This window comes from Lagopus leucura, unplaced genomic scaffold (genome assembly GCF_019238085.1).
Source record: "Lagopus leucura isolate 7727_CA_CO unplaced genomic scaffold, USGS_WTPT01 Super-Scaffold_100012, whole genome shotgun sequence".
Classification (NCBI taxonomy): domain Eukaryota; kingdom Metazoa; phylum Chordata; class Aves; order Galliformes; family Phasianidae; genus Lagopus; species Lagopus leucura.
The window spans coordinates 19,744,174-19,762,108 of record NW_024962267.1 but is presented as its reverse complement, the minus strand read 5'-3'; the positions used below and the strand labels follow the sequence as shown (position 1 = coordinate 19,762,108).

General features: G+C 44.6%; 1 protein-coding gene across 6 annotated transcripts in view; it reads left to right on the top strand.

Annotated features, from left to right (window-relative positions):
- Nucleotides 1–14,015: 14,015 nt before the first annotated feature.
- Nucleotides 14,016–17,935, top strand: part of AGAP1 (ArfGAP with GTPase domain, ankyrin repeat and PH domain 1) — a 287,855-nt gene continuing 283,935 nt past the window's right edge. For all 6 annotated transcript variants that reach the window (XM_042874292.1, XM_042874293.1, XM_042874289.1 and 3 more), the window contains exon 1: nt 14,016–14,206. In XM_042874292.1, the coding sequence (XP_042730226.1) occupies nt 14,044–14,206 (163 nt within the window). In that variant the 5' untranslated portion in view covers nt 14,016–14,043. The remainder of the gene's footprint in view (nt 14,207–17,935) is intronic.

Sequence of the window (17,935 nt, the reverse complement as noted above, 5' to 3'; positions counted from 1 at the left end):
TAGAAGCAAACTTGTTGGTGTTCGCCCTTGGATAACACTCCTGTTTGTTTCATGCCTTATATTGCCCATTCCCATGCCACGTTTCTATATATATATCAAATATGATAGGTGCTATTAAAACCATACCTGCAAACTACATTGTACAGCAAGAAGTCAGGTGCACTTTAAAACACTCTATAAGCATTTCAGCGTTCCCTGCATTGAAAGGGAATAACAGCAATTCACTTACTGCCACTCAGCTGTCCAGTGATAGAAGTCAACTTGCCCTCCAAAGGTAAACACCATCCAGAGCTCCGTCCAAGGGACCACGACAGCTCAGACTTCTTTCCCAGCACACTTGTGCCAGGGGATCCATGAGACATGCATTGCAGTTGAGGATTCATAGTCACCAGAACACTGCCATGCTTTTTTATGGACCAAGCTTTTTCCTTACAGAGCCAGCACAGATCCAAGTATTGCACAGCTGTCACTTCATTTTGTGAGTGATGCCCACAAATATCTAAACACAGAACCAGAAGTCTGGATCAAATTTTGATCATCTCTCCAGACCTGGTAGAGTCTCAACCAAAAAGCAGTTACAGTTACACACAGCCCCATGCTACCAGTTACCACAATTAGCTCCAGATCCCAAATACCACACTTCCAACTTGATTCTAACTTTGCTTATAAGGTCAGAGATAGCAGGGATTCCCCTACTGCAACATAATTGAAAAATGCCTTTGAAAGGTTTCTAAGCAGACTATTTAGAGGAAGCAGGAACACTACTTTATCTTAGCTTTGGTTACTTTGACAGGGGAAGCTTCAAGTCAATCTAAGATTACGCACTCCTGTAAAAGGCCTGACTGCCCCAAAGGGAATTCCTTTCTGGGAAGTGGCTTCCCACTTCCCTTTATTTCTTCACAACGCTGCCATTTTGAAGTTGCTTTGCTCTACTCTGTCTTCCCCCCAGCTATTTCCCTATTTTCATTTAGAGGCATGTTTCACAGAATTGAAGGGGTTGGAAAGGACTTTTTGGTACCTTTTCAAAAGACTTAAGATGCAGAGTTGGTGCATCATGCTTTCTTCTTGATGTTTGGCACCTAAAAAACAGTGTGCTGCCATGAGTTCTGTAACAGATGATGAATCCCAGCAACAAACCTACAGATAATACTCATGCAGGAACAGTTGATTCAGTCTAAGAACCCAGGATACCATGCATCTGTAACCCACACTGAAGAAGTGCTCTTCATTTTCCTTCACTTTAGCACACCTTGACATCTTGCAGAGATCCTTGCTGAGCAATCATACTCCTGAAGCAATGACTCAAAAAATCAGTGTATTTGCAGCACAGTGTGCCCCCTAGGTTTTATAACACAAGGGGTCTCTGATTCACACCATATACCCACTCCAATCAGTCACACTTCTACTAAAGCTAAGGAACCCTAGAAAATAGCAACCTTCTTGTCCTTCTGAGCAGTGTACTACTAACAAAAGCATTTACTTCCAATAAAACTTATTTATCTTAAAACTGAAATTAAGTTTTGAGACTTCAGTCAAGTATCTTACATAAGATTACCATTCACCATCCAGATTAAACATTCTCAAGACAACAGCAATTTCAGGTCTGTTTAGCATGCACAGTTCCTGCAAACGTGCAAGTGTTTACCAGCTGTAAGACTGGGTTTCCAATCCCATCTTCCGGTCTTAAGAACTAAAAGAATTACTGCATTATCTAATCTCATATTTAACCTTACATATGGCTTAACAGTACAGTCATCTCTAAAAAAATATTGGCTCAGGGAATACCTAAAGGTCCCCCGCACCTTTTAAAATCAAATATTGACTAGATAAATTGATTACAGTTCTTATGACAGTACACCTGAAGCTATTAGACACCACAAGAGATATTTTTCTCTTTAAGTTTCATGGTGGCTGATTTGACTTCAAGCCTTTCTGATCCAGGACTTGCAGCCTTGTTAGGAGCTTTGAGGAGCCCGCAGTGATAGCTTCAAACTTTCCCTATGGAGGTCATCAGAATTCAGCTGTTATCACATTGCCATCCTTGGGCTATCTGTAAGTTAAGATGACTGAAAAAAGTAACAATCCACAACATACTTTTCTCTTACTTCATCCCATCTACTGTTCTGAGAACTACTACCAGAATTCCACTGGTTTTCAGCCTTAAGATCTGAGTCAATAGAAGCCTGATGCATTCTACTTTGAAGTAAGGGCAAATGGCACAGACACATCTGTCCCGAGCCCCTCACCTACAAAATACAACTCCATTTTGTCAGTAGCTTCCTGAAGCCAGTTGAGTTCAAGGAGACCGAGTCTACACTTGATCTTTCATTTCAGAGTAGTAGCACAAATTAAAACTGTAGACAAGATGACGCTAAGAAAACTAGGAAGCCAGGATAAGATACAGCTAGGAAGTTTCATAAGAAATATCAGAAAAGACTTCACATCGCATGGGAATAGCCAGAAGGCTTCAGGAGCACAGGAAGCATTCTCCTCAGCCTCTCTGGAAACTGGGATCCAGGCAGAAGCAGAACAGATCAGTTAAATGAATGGCAGCATTAATAGTGTTACATCTGGAGCTTTGGCTTCTACGATCCGAAACACAACAGATAAAATAGGAAGGCTAACACAGGATGGGGCACAACTGAGCAGGAGGAGCAGGAATATACTGGGCAGCAAGCTGGCAGGGCTCATCACTAGGGCTTTGAGGTAGATTTGGTGGGGGATGGGGATACACTGCTAAGGAACAGAAAAGAGCCAGGGAACACTGGTACTTTAGGAAAGCTTCAGATTTGTTCCAGAGGTTTTTGCGAAGGCTCCTCCAAGAAGACAGTGAGGCTGAAAGCCCACCAATGCACGCAGCACAGGTAAGCAGGAAGAACTGGAAACTGTGGTGCACTTGGAAAACTATGATCCTAGGCTACCACAGAAACATGGTGGGATGACATTCATAACTAGAAGACCATGATTAAAGGCTAGGAGATATTTGGAAGAGATAGACAAGGCAGGAAGGGTGAGGGAGTTGTCCTCTATGTTAAGAAGGGGGTAAATTGCAAGGAGCTGCCTTTAAGAAACAGTTGTGAAAGGCTAGGAGCACATAGGTTGAAATTAGGAACTGGAACAATAAAGGACATCTGGCAGTTTGGGTCTACTATAGCCCACCTGATGTCAAGGGACACTGTTGATGAGCTTCAGCTGCAAGAGGAGTCACAGTCAGGCTCTCATCCTAGCAGGGGGTTTCCAGCCACACACATACCTGCCAGGAAAGCAAGAAAACAATCTGCAAATAATCTAGGAGACTCCTAGAATCCCCTGATGATTGGTTCAGGTGTTGGACAGACCACTAGACTGATACTTTGCTGGACCTTGTTCTCACCAACACAGAAAAGATCATAGAAGAGGTTAAGATTAGAAACAGCCTAGGCTGCAGCAGCACCTTGGTTGAGTTTGTGACCTCAAGGAACATAGACCTAGCAAAGAATATTATCAGAACCCTGAACTTCAGGCTGTTTAAGGAATAGGTGAATGAGAGCCCCCAGGAAACCATCCTCAGATAAGAAGGAACTGAATAGAGCTAGTAATTCTCCAAGGATAGCTTTCTGAAAGCACAAGAGTTCTCTACCCCCAGAATAAGAAATTAGGCAGATAAAGCATGAAACTGCTGCAATTAAGTGGTAGCTAAAAGAAGAAAAGGAAAAGCAAAACAGTGGAAACAAGGAAGGTGGCCTAGAAAGGATATAGAGATAGCCTCATGGTAGGCAAGAACAGAATCAAGAAAGCTAACCCTCTAAGTGCATTGTACTTGCAAAGAAACAAAATTGCTTCTAACAAATTCTTAGCAGCACTAAAGCATTCATAAACCAATAACTACATACAGAAACAAAAGTTAAACTCAGCCAGCTGGTGGAGGAGTTCCCAAGCCATACAACACTCCCTTACAAGAAGCAGCCCAGCTGTACAAGATGCTCTTCCTTCAGTGGCTGGCTCTTACATGAGCTCAGGGTAGCTTCCCTCTGGGTCCACCCCTTCTGGTCAGGTGGGGAGCATAGGTGCAAATAATTTGCCTGTACTCCCTGGGCCAGCCACTCCCCTTCAGCAGGTGTCTCATCACCAGTTCTAGCCATGGCCTAACAGTTCCCCAACAAGCTGGATAAAGAATTGATTGGATGGTTGCAGCTTGAGGGTGGTTTTCAATGGCTCTATGTTCAGGTGGAAGCTGGTGATGAATGATGTCCCTCAGGGGTCTGTCTTGGGACCAGTGCTCTTCAATATATTTATCAACAACAAAGTTGTTAGGATCAAGCATACCCTCAGCAGTTTTGCTGATGACACCAATCTGAGTGGTGCAGTTGATAAAACAGAAAGAAGGGATGCCATCCAAAAGGACCCGGATGTGCTTGAAAAGTAGGCATGTGAGAATCTAAGGCTTAACAAGGCTAAGTTGAACAAGGTTGGATGGGGTCCTGGTCAGCCTGATCCGGTGGGTGGCAGCCCAGTCCATGACAGCAGATTGGAACTAGGTGATCTTTCAGGTCCCCTCCAAATTAAGCTTTGAGGTCTTTCAGCTTTCTATTGCCTTAAATAAAACCATTTCACTCTGTGGTTATGTAGTAGTTTTGTCACCTTAGGAACACTTTGAAGACCATAGAGCCACGGGAGCTGCTCTAAAATTAACAACTCTGCTTTCTTTGAAGGCTGTAACACATGTTTTTTGACTTTAACTGAAGCATTGTGCCCAAAATACCTAAGACCTCTTTTGGCAGCTACTGGACTACAGTTGAGCTCTCTTTTTAATTCACCAGCCACCTTCAGATGCAGACAAAGGAGACAAGTCCTACCTTCTCTAAGGAAACTAAGGCAGTTCTTGCAAACAACTGAAGGGCAGCCAAAATGACCGAGTCAGTCCCTACAAAGGAGTGGAAACATTTATCAGCACAGAGAATACATCTGAATCTGTACATCTGAATTCTGACAAATTACTGTATTAGATTATTGTAGCATTTACAGAAACTCCCTGTGAGCAACGTTCATCTTTTGGGAGATTTCTTTTTCAAATATAGAGCGTTAGTAGTTTTTTCAATTGCTAACAGTTCTTTAAGTACCTGGTTCTGTTTATTTTTCAAACTTTTCTATTGCTCTTTACTTCTGTAGTGGAAATGCTAAGTCACAGCCTGAATCAGTGATTGAGCACCTGGTGGGAAGGCAGGGCCAACCCAAGGGAGCTCAGGTGCATGCAGTGTACCTGTGTGATCAGAAGGGGTAGAACCAGGATCCACCTCTTCCCAGCCCTCATTTAAGGGTTAGCAGTGGAGATGAGGGTATCTTGCTAGAGATCCCTGTGTTTCTACAGCCTTCTAAAGGTAAGCAGGTTGTTTTGGTTTGTTTAACTTTGTTTTTGTGCCTATAGGTGCTGTACTTGAGCTCATCCTCACTTGCTGCAGCCTGGGGCTCTGCTATTCTACTGTTGTTGCTGTCCTTACCACTGCATTATAGTGTTACAACTTCTAACCAATTTGTTTCTCTTAACACATGTTCAATCCAAGCAGAAGACCCTTTTGAGTACTCTGTTAAGTCATCTGTATTTTTTGCCTTTCTGTTAGCAGCTAGCTAGCAGGACAACTCCATTTTACACAGGGCCTCTCTGGTGAAGGATGTCTGGTGCCCATTGGCACAATGAGGCAGAGCTCTGACCTTCTCAAAAAAAAAAAAAAAAAAAGCTGTCTTATAGCTAATGCTGTCTTTTGTAACACTAGGCTTTAAAAATTTCATTTTGAAGCTTACTGCTTTGATTCTACACAAGCAAACAACTGGGAAGGAAATAATTTGGCTTCTGAGAGGCTAGGCCAGGGCATTAAGGAAATTAAGCTGTTTGATTCCAAGAAAGGGATGTAAACTATGAAGGGAAGGATTCATTGTGACTTCTTAAACAAATAATTATCTCAGTCCTAGTCTCTTCACAGATAAAGAAGCGCTCATTACACAGGCTTTCTGGCATCTGCTGTGAAGCTAGGCACTGCGCTGATTGAGTTGCTCTTCCATTATACCAAACACACATCTCAGGTTGTGCACCTTGGCTAGGAGCAACTGACCTTCCTCAAAATGCAAGTGTCAGAAAATCAGCCCTCACCAGGGCAGGTAACCAGCAGCTCCAGTCTGAGCGCTGTGTCAGCTTGTTGTATTGGCTCTGTCGCTGTCAGTAAGTTGGAACCAAGGACAGCTGATGCAATTCGGGTCCAGGAAAGTCTCCAAGGAACCATCAGGGGGCCTACAGAGCCAAGAGGAGTTCCCCTGTGGTTCACTTCTCTGGTAGCTAATTTAAGCATACATGCTCCAGTAGAATTTCATTGGCAAGCCTCTAGCTATTTATAATGCAGTAGAATCAATAGGTGTTAGAGTAGCATCCTGCTGTCTGTTAAGGATGTGTGTAATAAATGGCATACTGAGATGGTTCAGATATTAAGAGGAATCGCACAACATTTTAAATTGCAGGTTGAATATTCTTAACAAGCAAGAGCAGTGTGAAAACCTGGGTTGTAAACTGTAAGAGCAAGGGAATCTGTCAAAGTTTAGGACCTGAGGTCCCTTGTGTAGTTTGAACTTACTGAAAGTTGTATGGGTCTGGATAAAGCCAACACTACGTCGAAAACAGGGCATTTCTGTAGCACATCCTTTACATGATTTAGATCTAATGATTGTGATTTAGGTACCCTTAGTTCCAAGCAAAGTTTCCTTCTTTGCTAGTTGTTTCATACTGATGAACCTTCCTATCTGTAATAATTGCTAAGCACTCTGCAGGAGTGTCATGGTTTTTAAGTTACTACTGTGTATGTGTTTCAATTCATTCCCAAATACTTTTGCTGTAAATGATGGCAAGTTACACTAGAATGAAAAATCTTGCCCAGCTGATGAAAAACGATGTGAGGCTTCCTTCTATCCTGTGATAACGTTCAGTAATGGGTACACAGGAAACAGATTTTTCCAGTTCACTATGTACTTAGTGGGAAGAAACCAACAACCAGGGTCCCATAGTGCCACTGTGACAGTGAATATAAGTCCTGCTGCCATAAGGAGCTTGCTCAAATGTAGGATGCTCAAATCTTAGAATCACAGAGAACGTGTTTTTTATGTTAATGTTATGATACGTGGCTGGTGAAGGACTTTTGAACTGCAATTAATTACTGCTGAAGGAATAGCTTGACTTGAGCAGCTGGGAACATTTCCAGGACTCCCCTGTTAAGCCCAGAACTAGGTCAGACAAACCTGCTCAAACCATAAGCAAAATGTGACGGTGAAAATGTGCCAACAGCCCTTCCTTGTATCTAGACAAATAGCCAAGACATTTTATTATGTCTTTCTGAGAAAAAGATAGGTACTGAAAGGGGGGCACGTAAGGTGGTGCACACAAGCAGTGAATACCAGCCCCCTCTCAGGGAATTCTTCCCAGGATCTTTGCACAGACCGCACTGCAGTGCAAACAAGCCGCAGGAGCCCTGTCTCTGCTAAGACACTCTTTCACAGCCAAAATGTGAGTAGTTACCACTGAGCCATTAATCAGCTCAGAGAATTTAGACAGGCACACAGTAAATCCCATCAGTTTTTGTGGCAACTGCATCCTAGATTACAGCTGATGGCCCTGGAGGGACCGCTCTGTGATTCTGACTCCCAGTTGAGTGCTGGGAAGGAGGTGCCACTTGCAGAGCATGCAGGTCATTCCATGAAGGAGTTTCTCAAGTTTAAAAGCTAGAAAACTGGAATTATTTTGCCAGGGTAGATTTTGAAGGGCAAGTTCCACATAGAGACTATTGCAAGTTATGCTGATGTCAAATACATACATCAAGTACAGGAATAAATACCATCAAAAGAATTAAAAGGCTGAGGGATGTGGGCTTTTTTTTTAAAACTTGTAGAACAGAAGAGTCCAGGGGAGACCTCTCTGCAACATTCCAGTGCTTGAAGGGTGCTTTTGGCAGGAGGAAGGCTGACCAGTAGTGATAGGACAAAGAGGAATTGCTTTAAACTAAAAGAGGGGCAATTTAGGTTAGATGTTAGGAAGAAATTCTTTACTCAGAGAGCAGCAAGGCCCTGGCACTGCTGCACAGAGCTGTTGGTGCTCCATCCCGTGGAGGTGTTCAAAGCTGGATGGGGCTCTGGGTAACCTGATCTGGTGGGGGGCAACCAGCCCACAGCTGGAATTGAATGAGCTTTAAGGTCCCTTCCAACCTAAGCTATTCTATAAATTATTGCTTTTCATACAGGGCCAAACCCATCTGTGACACGCAGCAGGGTGGATTTCTGGTGCTGTTGCTCAGAGTCCATAGCCACCCTGAGAGCACAAGCACCAAGGTGGGTGTCTCTGCTCATCTATCGTGATTTCCCATGGAACCTGGGGTTGCCTGACACGGAGCTCTTCTTGGCCAGGCAGCCCGTTGTACAGCTGCAGCCAAGTGCCTGATAATTTCAGTTCATTGCTGGCTGTTTTTCTGGTATTAATATTGATGAGCAGCACATGCAAGTATCTAGGGCAGAAAGAATATGACAAATGCTGAGAGGCATAGCTGTGTTCTGCAGCTGTATGTTTCAAGTTAGTATCTAAAATGTGCAATCTGTCACCTGGGCTTCATATTAAGTAATACTGAGTTAGCCACTTTCGTAGTGTCATGCTCTATAGGCTAAATTGCACGTGATCTTCACTGGCAAGAGAGCATGCGGTTCTGAGTTCTCTCATGTCCTCAGACCAAAATAAATACTTGTGGTAGTAGAAAGACTGCGAAGACTCTTGTGCTACTGTCCTTTCTGGAAAGGGATGGGAGCACAGGGGTAGATAGCCAGGGAGACCTTATGACATGATGTTACATCCTTATGCATGTACATGCTACTCAAAATCAAGGAAAGCTTTCTAATAGATCATGGGGAGTGACCTCCCCCCTGTTGTTTCTGCATGAAGTCGGTAGCGTGTTTGAAAGTTCAAAGGTAACAGCTGAGCCTACAGTTTCCTTAACATTTAAAGCCCTGTCAGCATATACACCACTGAAGTGAGATCTGAGCGTAACATGGAATTATGTGGTGAATCAAATATTGATTGTCTGTCAAGAAATGTGACAGCAGGAACAAACTCAGACACTTCCAGAGTAATCATATTTAGCCACGATAGGAGCTCAATAAAGTGATGAAAGCTCTATGGTGTGCTGAGTATCCTGGAACTGGGATGTGAGGCTGTCACTGAAGCCATCCTAGTATAAAACTCAGGACATTGATGGAGCCCTGACTAAAAGGTATCAATAGCATTTGATACGTAACCTGCAATTGAACAAGTCTTTTGCTGCATGCAATTTAAGTCTTTGCTAAAATGAAGCTGTCTATGCTTTAGATAGCATGGGTAGAACTTAGCTCTTATAAATATCTTTCTTTATCTGAAGAAGTCATTTATTTTCACTGTGAACACTTTAAGTCCTTGCTTTAAGACAGAGATCATCAGCCTGAGTGAAGCTACAGCACAATTCCAGATCAATGTCTTTGATTTGTTGCAGATGATAGCTGTGTGAACTTGTAAATACTGCAGCTAATTTTACAATGAAACTTAGGTTAACGAGAATCATAGTCACAACCTCATGACCTACAACATGAGGTTGGTAGGAACCTCTGGATCCATCTGGCCAGCAGAGAATCCCAGAGCAGGGTGCCCAGCACCACATCCAGGTGGCTCTTGAACATGTCCAAGGAGGAGACTGCATAGCTTCTCTGGACAGCCAGAGATCTATCTGGCTCTGCCACTGCTCTGTCACCAGCACAGAAGTGCTGGCTGATGGTCAGATGGAACCTTCTGCACTCCAATTTGTGCCCAGTGCCTCTGGTACTGGCACTGAGCACATCTGACAGGAGCCTGGCTCTGTCCTGTCTGATTTGATTCCTGCTCCAACTTTCAGAAATGCAGGTTACATTTGCCATCCCATCTTTATTTTTATTTTTTCCAAGCAGATTTAGTGTAGAATAGCATTTTCCCCTTTATGACAGGAACATTGAGGAATGAGCTACTGCTTTGAGAAATGCTTGATGTTGCTACCCCATAATTAGTATTGTTTGAACTAGTTGGCAATTATCCTAGAATAGATTCTGCACGCTGAATGAGGTTAATTCATTAGTTACATTTGTTTCAAAGCCTCCTGAGCAATCTAATCACTCTGTAATAGTAACTGACTAACCCAAATCTTCACCCAGTAAAATAACATAATTTACTACCAGAGGATGCTTAACCTATTTAAGTTTCATACTGACATTTCACTGTGGAATATGACAAAAATAATTCTGGAAAACTTGATGTTTCCATATTTGCTTTCTGTTTGGTTTTGATTTCAGTCTTTGTGGCAGCATCAGTGTTAGCAGGCACAATGATGCATCTCTAACACCCTATCTCCCATACTTTTCCTGACACACCCTGCATACTGAAAACAACACTGCTCATGCCTATGGTCATCACGTGAATGGTGAGGGTGTATGACCATGAGCAAGCTGTGAAACTGTCCAAATTAACTGAAATGTTGCTTCTGACTGTCAGCTAGAATTCTCTTACAGCCACTCTCCCTCAGATGATCTGGGAGTTCTCCTGTTCTCCATTTATCAACAAATCCCCTTCAGCTGGGTCTGCAAACAGCCCTGTCTCTATTTATTTGTGATTTTTGAGTGTATGTACTTTAAATCCTGTTACAGACCAGATCAGGATGCTTCAACTCTTTTCAGTTAACATGTAACGGTGTTAGAGTAACAGTGTGCCATGAGAAATTCCATGAGAATTCTTCATTACATGTACATAAATATCAGCTTCATGGATTGTGAGCCCAATTTGTAACTTCTCTACAGAGGCTTCCTACAACCATACTTTCATTAAGGTCCCACTGCTGCTGGTTTTTACTAACATGTTTGGGCTCCTTTCCAAAAGCCAAATTTAATTGTGCACAAGTTTTAAGACCAGGTTTACTAATTGCATCTCCTCAACATTTTTCCTATATTTTTTGTAGAGTTTAGACTGCAGGGAATAGAATGAAGTGGGTAAACAAAATCATCCGAGAGGAGTGAGATCTGTTTGAGATGTTGATTCAATGCTGCTTTCCGCTTATTGTTATTCTTTGAAGGTATTCAGCACTGAAATCATAACGAAACCATGCAATTTAGCCTTCTGTAGTCACGGCAATGACTGGATTTGTCAGATAGGGAGGAGGAGTAGGAGGTTGGCACAGATGGCACTTGCTCATGTATCTAACCACAAAGCCAGCTCTGTGGGAGCATGGTGCAATGGGAAGACCATCCTTGGGAAGCTTTCACTCTCAGAAAGGAAAGCTGGGCCCTGCCCCACCTCCAGCACGTAGCACTGATCTGCCTTGGAAATGTACTCTGTACTCTTTACACAAAGCCCATTGGCCCTTCTACACGTGTAAGAAAAAAACTATTTGGGTTTCACGATCTCCACAGATTAAGAGATGAGCCCCAGTTTCAGTGGTTATATTGCCTTTGGCAAAAGCAGGGAAGGAAAAGCTGTCAAGTACCCAAGCTAGCCTTGGCCCAGACCAAAGGAAAACATCTAGATTTATTAATGTTCACACAGTGCTGCCAAAGCCCAGCCCACATTGAAGGATGATGGAGAACTTCAAATCTCAGACTCCCTAAAGCAGAGTTTTATGGCTAAGGAACGTATCCAGCATCACTCTGCGCAACACAAGCAGCATTTAAAGCTAAACAAGCTACAAGCATAGGAAAATATCACTTACTGTTATGGCATTCTTACCGAGTAAACTGCAGTAGTAGCCTGATTGCCTTAATTTTACACAGACTATATGCAAGCTATTATTCTGCAGCAAAAAAGAAAAAATCAGGATACATAAAACTTCGTAGAAGGTCTATGAATCAGGTTGGATATTAGGAACAATTTCTTCTCAGAAAGAGCAGTGATGCAGTGACACAGCTGCCCAGGGAGGTGGTAGGGTCACCTTGGAGGTGTTCCAGAACAGTGGAGAGGTGGCACTGACAGACGTGGTCAGAGGGAACAGTGGGATGGGTTGACAGCTGGACTAGGTGATCTTAGAGGTCTTTTCCAACCTGAATGATTCTATGACCTTCATAGTACCCACTGCTTTACACAATTAGAAAACTGATATTAACACAGGATTCTCATGTTTCAGTTATTTGTGTGTAATCGTTGCATTCATTTATAATCAAGTCTTAGACTATCATACACTTTAGAGCTGTTAGAACACACATATGGTTGCGGTGGAAATGGTCAGCCTCACATGCAATGGAAGCTGCTGTCTCACTATTTTCTCTGCTCTCTGGCATTTCTGGAAGCACCAAGAGATAAGAGGTAATGCTTCTGCTCCAGAACTGGACAGAGGGAAGAAAATGAGTGTTACAGCTTGCATTTAGTAGCTTTTTGCAAACCATTAACTGATTGAAATAGTGGGAGTTTCCTACCGGGATTAGAAAACAGAGCTAAGAAAGCTAACAAGAATTATACTAATCTCTATTGAGAAAGAAGAGGGAAGAGAACACAGATAGCTATGAACATATGCTCTCTCTTCCCCCAGTTATTCAAATGAGCAGAAGACAACTCATGCAGCAGCGAACACACCCTCATCTTGAATTTAAGACTTCCCTATTTGGGTATCAGAATGAGAAAACTGGCAGTATATAATGGTTTGAGGGAAACCAAGTTTTCTTTGGTAACGAAAACATTGGTTTAAATTACCAAACCAGCTTGCTGGTTGCTGCTTCCTCACCCACCGTGTACCAGGGACAAGGCCTCTCCTCTCTGTCCCCAACTCTGTCCTCTTCACTGGTTGCTGACATAAGGGCAGTTTGTGTCGTATTCATGCGAGGGAGACACCAAAGACACTAGCAATTCTCAGTGTTTCATTGCACTACATCCAGAGCGGTTTCAGAAGTACCAGGTTCAGCCCAAATTCACAGATGGTTCCAAAGACAAAAAACTTTTCTTGAAAACCTGAACAGCTCTGCAAGGCTGTTGTTGCAGAGTCGTGTCTGCAAATAATTTGCTCGAGCACTTGGAGAAAAACAAGTCTGTTATAGATGTTACTCAGTTAACTGCTGGTGAAACAGGTGGATAGTTGTACTTTCCATTTTTACAGCTTTGGGACTGAAATCCATCAAACATTGAACGCAGAAATGAACTCCCTGAGGTGTGTTCCCAACTGCCTGTACAGCCTGTGTGAAAGTAATACTGCTTGTTTTACTTAAAGCTCGTTAGCACTAATGACAGCAGTGTTTTGTTACCCCGGAATTGATCCTGACTGGATATTTATTACTATTACAGGGTGATTTTGACTGAGCGCACTGTTGTTTTGAACATCGCTCTCTCTTTTGCTGGGGCCGAGACGAAGCTTTTGGTGCAATACAGCATCTTGTGTGAGGATAATTTTGCAAGCGCGCCAATTAGCGCCTCGCCAGCGGGGAAACAATTACTGTAACTATCAGTAATTAGGCCAACGCGCTTTTTGGCCCAACTTTGACGCTTCTCAGGGCAGCCCCGCGGCAGAGGGGGGAGGCCAAGATGGCGGCTGCCGCCTACATTTCCCAGAGCCACCTACCTTCACTCCGCGCGCGCGGGGCGGTGCGGCCAGCGCGGTGAGGTAAGGCGAGGGGTGCGGCTTGCGTGAGCGTGAGGCAGGCGGAGGAGAAAGACGTAGGGGGCGGCGGAGCGAGAGCGGGGGGGGGTGGGGGAACCGGTCCCGGAGAGGGAGCGCGCCGTTGCCGCCGTTCTCCGGCGCCGCGCACGAAGGCGAGGCTGAGAGGGGAGTTGGAGGAGGAGGCGGCCGGCCCGGAGCCGCGAGGCGCCCCACCCCGCCGCCGCCGTCCATGGGGCCGGGGGCTGCCGGCTCGCCCTGCCCCGCCGCCGCCGTGAAGTGACAGGGGGCGGGGCGCGGCGGCGCGCGCGGCCCCGGAGCCCCTCGGCGGGGCGCGAGGCGGAGGGCGCAGCCCGAGCGGAGGTCTGGCGCGGGGAGGGGAGGGGAAAAAGAAAGGAAAGGAAGGGAAGGGGGGACCATGAACTACCAGCAGCAGCTGGCCAACTCGGCAGCCATCCGCGCCGAGATCCAGCGCTTCGAATCGGTGCACCCCAACATCTACTCCATCTACGAGCTGCTGGAGCGCGTCGAGGAGCCCGTGCTGCAGAACCAGATCCGCGAGCACGTCATCGCCATCGAGGGTGAGTCGGGGGGCGGCCGGGCCGTGCGCCCTCCTGCCGCCTTCCCTCGGGGCCCTCGGCCTGCTGGGGATGGGCAGCGCGAAGTTGTTGGGATGGTGCGGAAGGCGCTGAGAAAACGGGGGCCGTCGGGTGCTGGGCTCTGAGCCGCGCGCCGCGGTTCGGTCGGTTGGGTAAACGAGGTGTGCGGCTGCTTTGCAGAGCGCAAAACGGCGGCTGTGAAAGCGGGAGGCAGACAACAGCCTCGTGAGCTCAGGTCTGCGTGCGTCTGTCCCCAAAGAACTGCTCAGCGTGTGCGAAATAAATCGCCTGCGTTGTGCAGTGTGCGGGTGTCTTCCTGAACTACAGCTGCAGGTAAAAAGAGTGGACGGCGTTGGCTAGGAGCACGTGTTTTAAAAAGGGATTGGAGTTGTTTTGCATAGTAATGTAAGGCTGTGCGTTGTGTGTGGAGGTAGCCTGCCGCTGCTTGGAAGGGATTCACAGAACTGAGAATGGCCTGGGTTGGAAGGGACCACAAGGATCGTGAATCTCCAACCCCCCTGCCATAGGCAGGGCCACCAACCTCCACATTTAATACCAGACCAGCTTGCCCAGCTCTGGTATTCGAGCTAGCAGGCATCGTTCAAGATGCACAACATCTGAAATGGAGAGCTGGTTAAAGCGATCTCGGTTTGTTGGCCTGTCTTGTCCTTAGAGCATATGTCACGAAAAAGTGGCTGAGATTGTTGCTTGAAAGACTGCTTTATTCATCCTGGTGGTAAGCAGCGCAGCACGAACAAACAGACAGCGTGGTATTAAACATTAATACCATCAACAACGTTTTGTGGAGGGGGGAGGGGGGCTGAAATCCTCTTTAGCATCGCACACAGCGGGTCAGCAAGGCTGGCAGTGCCTGTCACACATTGAACAGCAGCGCTGGAGGCACGCTGTGCTGGGACTGAATGGGCATTGGAGGTTTATGCACGTTGCCTATGTACTTTTACTTCCTCGAAACGATGGTGAGCGGCTGTCAACTCTTGGGAGCCCTTCCTGCCCCTCTCCTCTTTCACTGAGGAGCTGGAAACTTTATATTGTGGGAAGTACAACACAGGCACTGCTGTTCCTTTCTTAGCATCCCTGGAGTTTGGGTTTCTGTGGGCTAAAGGATGTCCTTCAGCAAATAACCAAAACTGTTTAGTGGTAATTAATGCCTGTTCTTGTGCTTGTAGATGTGTTGGTGCATGGGATATAGTGGTGCAGCCAGGTCTGTGTTGAAGTGGGAGGAGAATGTGAAGCATTGTGTGTAGTTATCTTCACAGCATGTGACTGCTGTCAGCCTTGTCATGTATTGCTGATTTGTTACCTAACCGTAACTTGGTTCCTTTGTCAGTTTCAGGGGCTGTAAAACCAAAATAGCAGCCTGTAAATGTGTTTCAAAGGCAAAGCTGATGAGTAAAATTTCTGTAGACAATTTGCTGTCAAACTTGCGTTGTACACTGAGTCATGGAACCAGTAGATCTGATTCATGGGAAAGATTTATCTAGAAAAAGTGTCTATTTTAGATCTCTTTTTTTTTTTTGTTTTGTTTTGTTCTGAGAGCTCTTCAAGTAACTCTGAATATGTGAAAATTGCATATATTCAACAAGCCCCCAGAAATCCTCTTCGCTCCTGGGTTATAACTCCACCAAGTTGCACGCTGTGCTAAACCTCTTTGTTATTGCATGTGAGAAGAACTTGGGAGTTAGGGTTTGTTTTGCCTGGGAAGTCCTTGCTGATTTGCAGAGTTTGATGTTGCAGTGCTGGTTCCCAAGCAGTGCAAAGCCCTTTAAGCTCAGGGCATTGCTCTTTTTTCACTGATAGTGAGGAGTTGCGGTGTAGTTGGCACAGGCTGAGATGAGAAAATACGAAGTGCTGAAGCAGTTTTTTCCAGTGGGGAAAAAACCCGTACCCTTTAAAGAATGTAGCCTCATTAGTTCAGGCTGCTTTAAGCTGTAACTCCAACCAACATATGCTCCTTGATCAGCTCATGTAATAGTTCGGTGCTTGAGAGACGTTTTACAGATCTGGAAGAGTACATGCTTGGAATCTCAAGCAGTTTGAGACTTCTGCTGAAGGAAAGACATTACTTATTTACTGCCTTTCTTTTTCATTACGGTGTCATCGACTTATTTGGCCTTCCTTTAAAAAAAGAAAAAAAGTTTCATTGGCAGTGCAAACTCCTTTCTAGGATTTGAGCTCTGTAAGAGAAGTGTTTGAGCACGCTGGCTGGATCAGTGGCAGTTGAAATAATACAACATTAAATGGGTCTTACAACAGCAGTGGTTCTTTCTGTTCAAATACAGGAGTTGTAGGTAATAATCTTAAAAGAGCAGCTGCTGCCGACTGTTCCTAAACTGGGTCCTGAATGGACACCTGAGTATTTTTTATTTGTTATTTTTTGCGCAGAGGTTTCTTTCCTTGTATTATTCTGACTTAGGTGTGATGATAGGTAAAAGCACATATGAAGTGTGGGGCTGCTTCACTAGTTGTTCCACGTATAAGAATTCTGAAAGCACTTACTTTCAGGCTTTTACATTTCAGAGCTGCAAAATCAAATAGAAAAACGGGCTCCTTTGTATGAAACGTGTAATAAGTGGTTGAAACATTTTAGATGCTGTCAGTTAGGCTGTTGCCTTTAAGTGAAAACTGCCTTCATGCGTTCTGTGGCTTGTGAGTTGAATTCCACAAATAGATGCATCAACACTTGATCAGAATTTGATGCTTCTTATATCAAATATGTATTGTACTTAAGAATGGAAAGGAAGAATGTACTTAGAATGGAGAGGAAGAAGAAACCGTGTAAAACAAACACATGAATAGACTTCAGCGGTCTTTAAACTGACAGAAACCTCTTGGGTTTTCAAGATGCTGCATTGTTGGTTTGTGCATACAGATGTGTAAGGGCAGGTCGTCGATAGAGCTGTGCTGTTGTGAGGTTCAAAGAATGATGCAAACCCAGAGAAAGGAAGTGAAGCGCCGCAAAAACTTGATTTCTAATCCTTCACAAGGGGGCTTTAAAACAGTTGAAGTGTCAACATTTTCTTGTCTGAGAGTCCATCAAAATACTTTTGCTGATATACTTGTTACTAACAAATACTGATACCTCGGGCTTTGAGCAAGGATAGTTTGCATCCTTTCACACAGGGGTGAGCCCAGCAAAACAGATCCTGCTGCACTGTGGGGTCAGAGCAGATCTTTCTAACTAGAGAGAGGGCAAGTAGTATCTCAGATCTCTACTACTAAAACAAAACCTCAGCGACCAGACTCAGGATAACTCTTTTGAGAGTGCCCTGAAAACGATTTGAAGATCTCCTTTGTGGTCTGTGGGTTGTGGGTTGTTTGGTTTTTCTTTTCTTTTTCTCTTGAGGCTTTTTTGGGGGGATTGTTGCTTTGAAACTTCAGGAAGTCATAGCAAGCAGCATGCAGCCTAGAAGAGCTGTGTTCCAGAGATTTCTGCTAACTTTCCTGTTAAATAAATGATAAATGTTTTGTGAATGGTAGTTAGCATCTGCCACTGACTGGCATGGGACTCCAGTCTGGTTTTGTTACCTGCCAAGGCCATGCTTTCCTTGCAGCCTTTTGACTTGGTGGTATTTTCTCTGGAGTATGGCTGTGATGGAGTCCTCATTGCCAGAGATGTCTGAGATGTGTGGATGTGGCACTTGGGGACATGGTTGGGTGGTGGGGTTCAGTAGGTCAGACTGATGGTTGGAC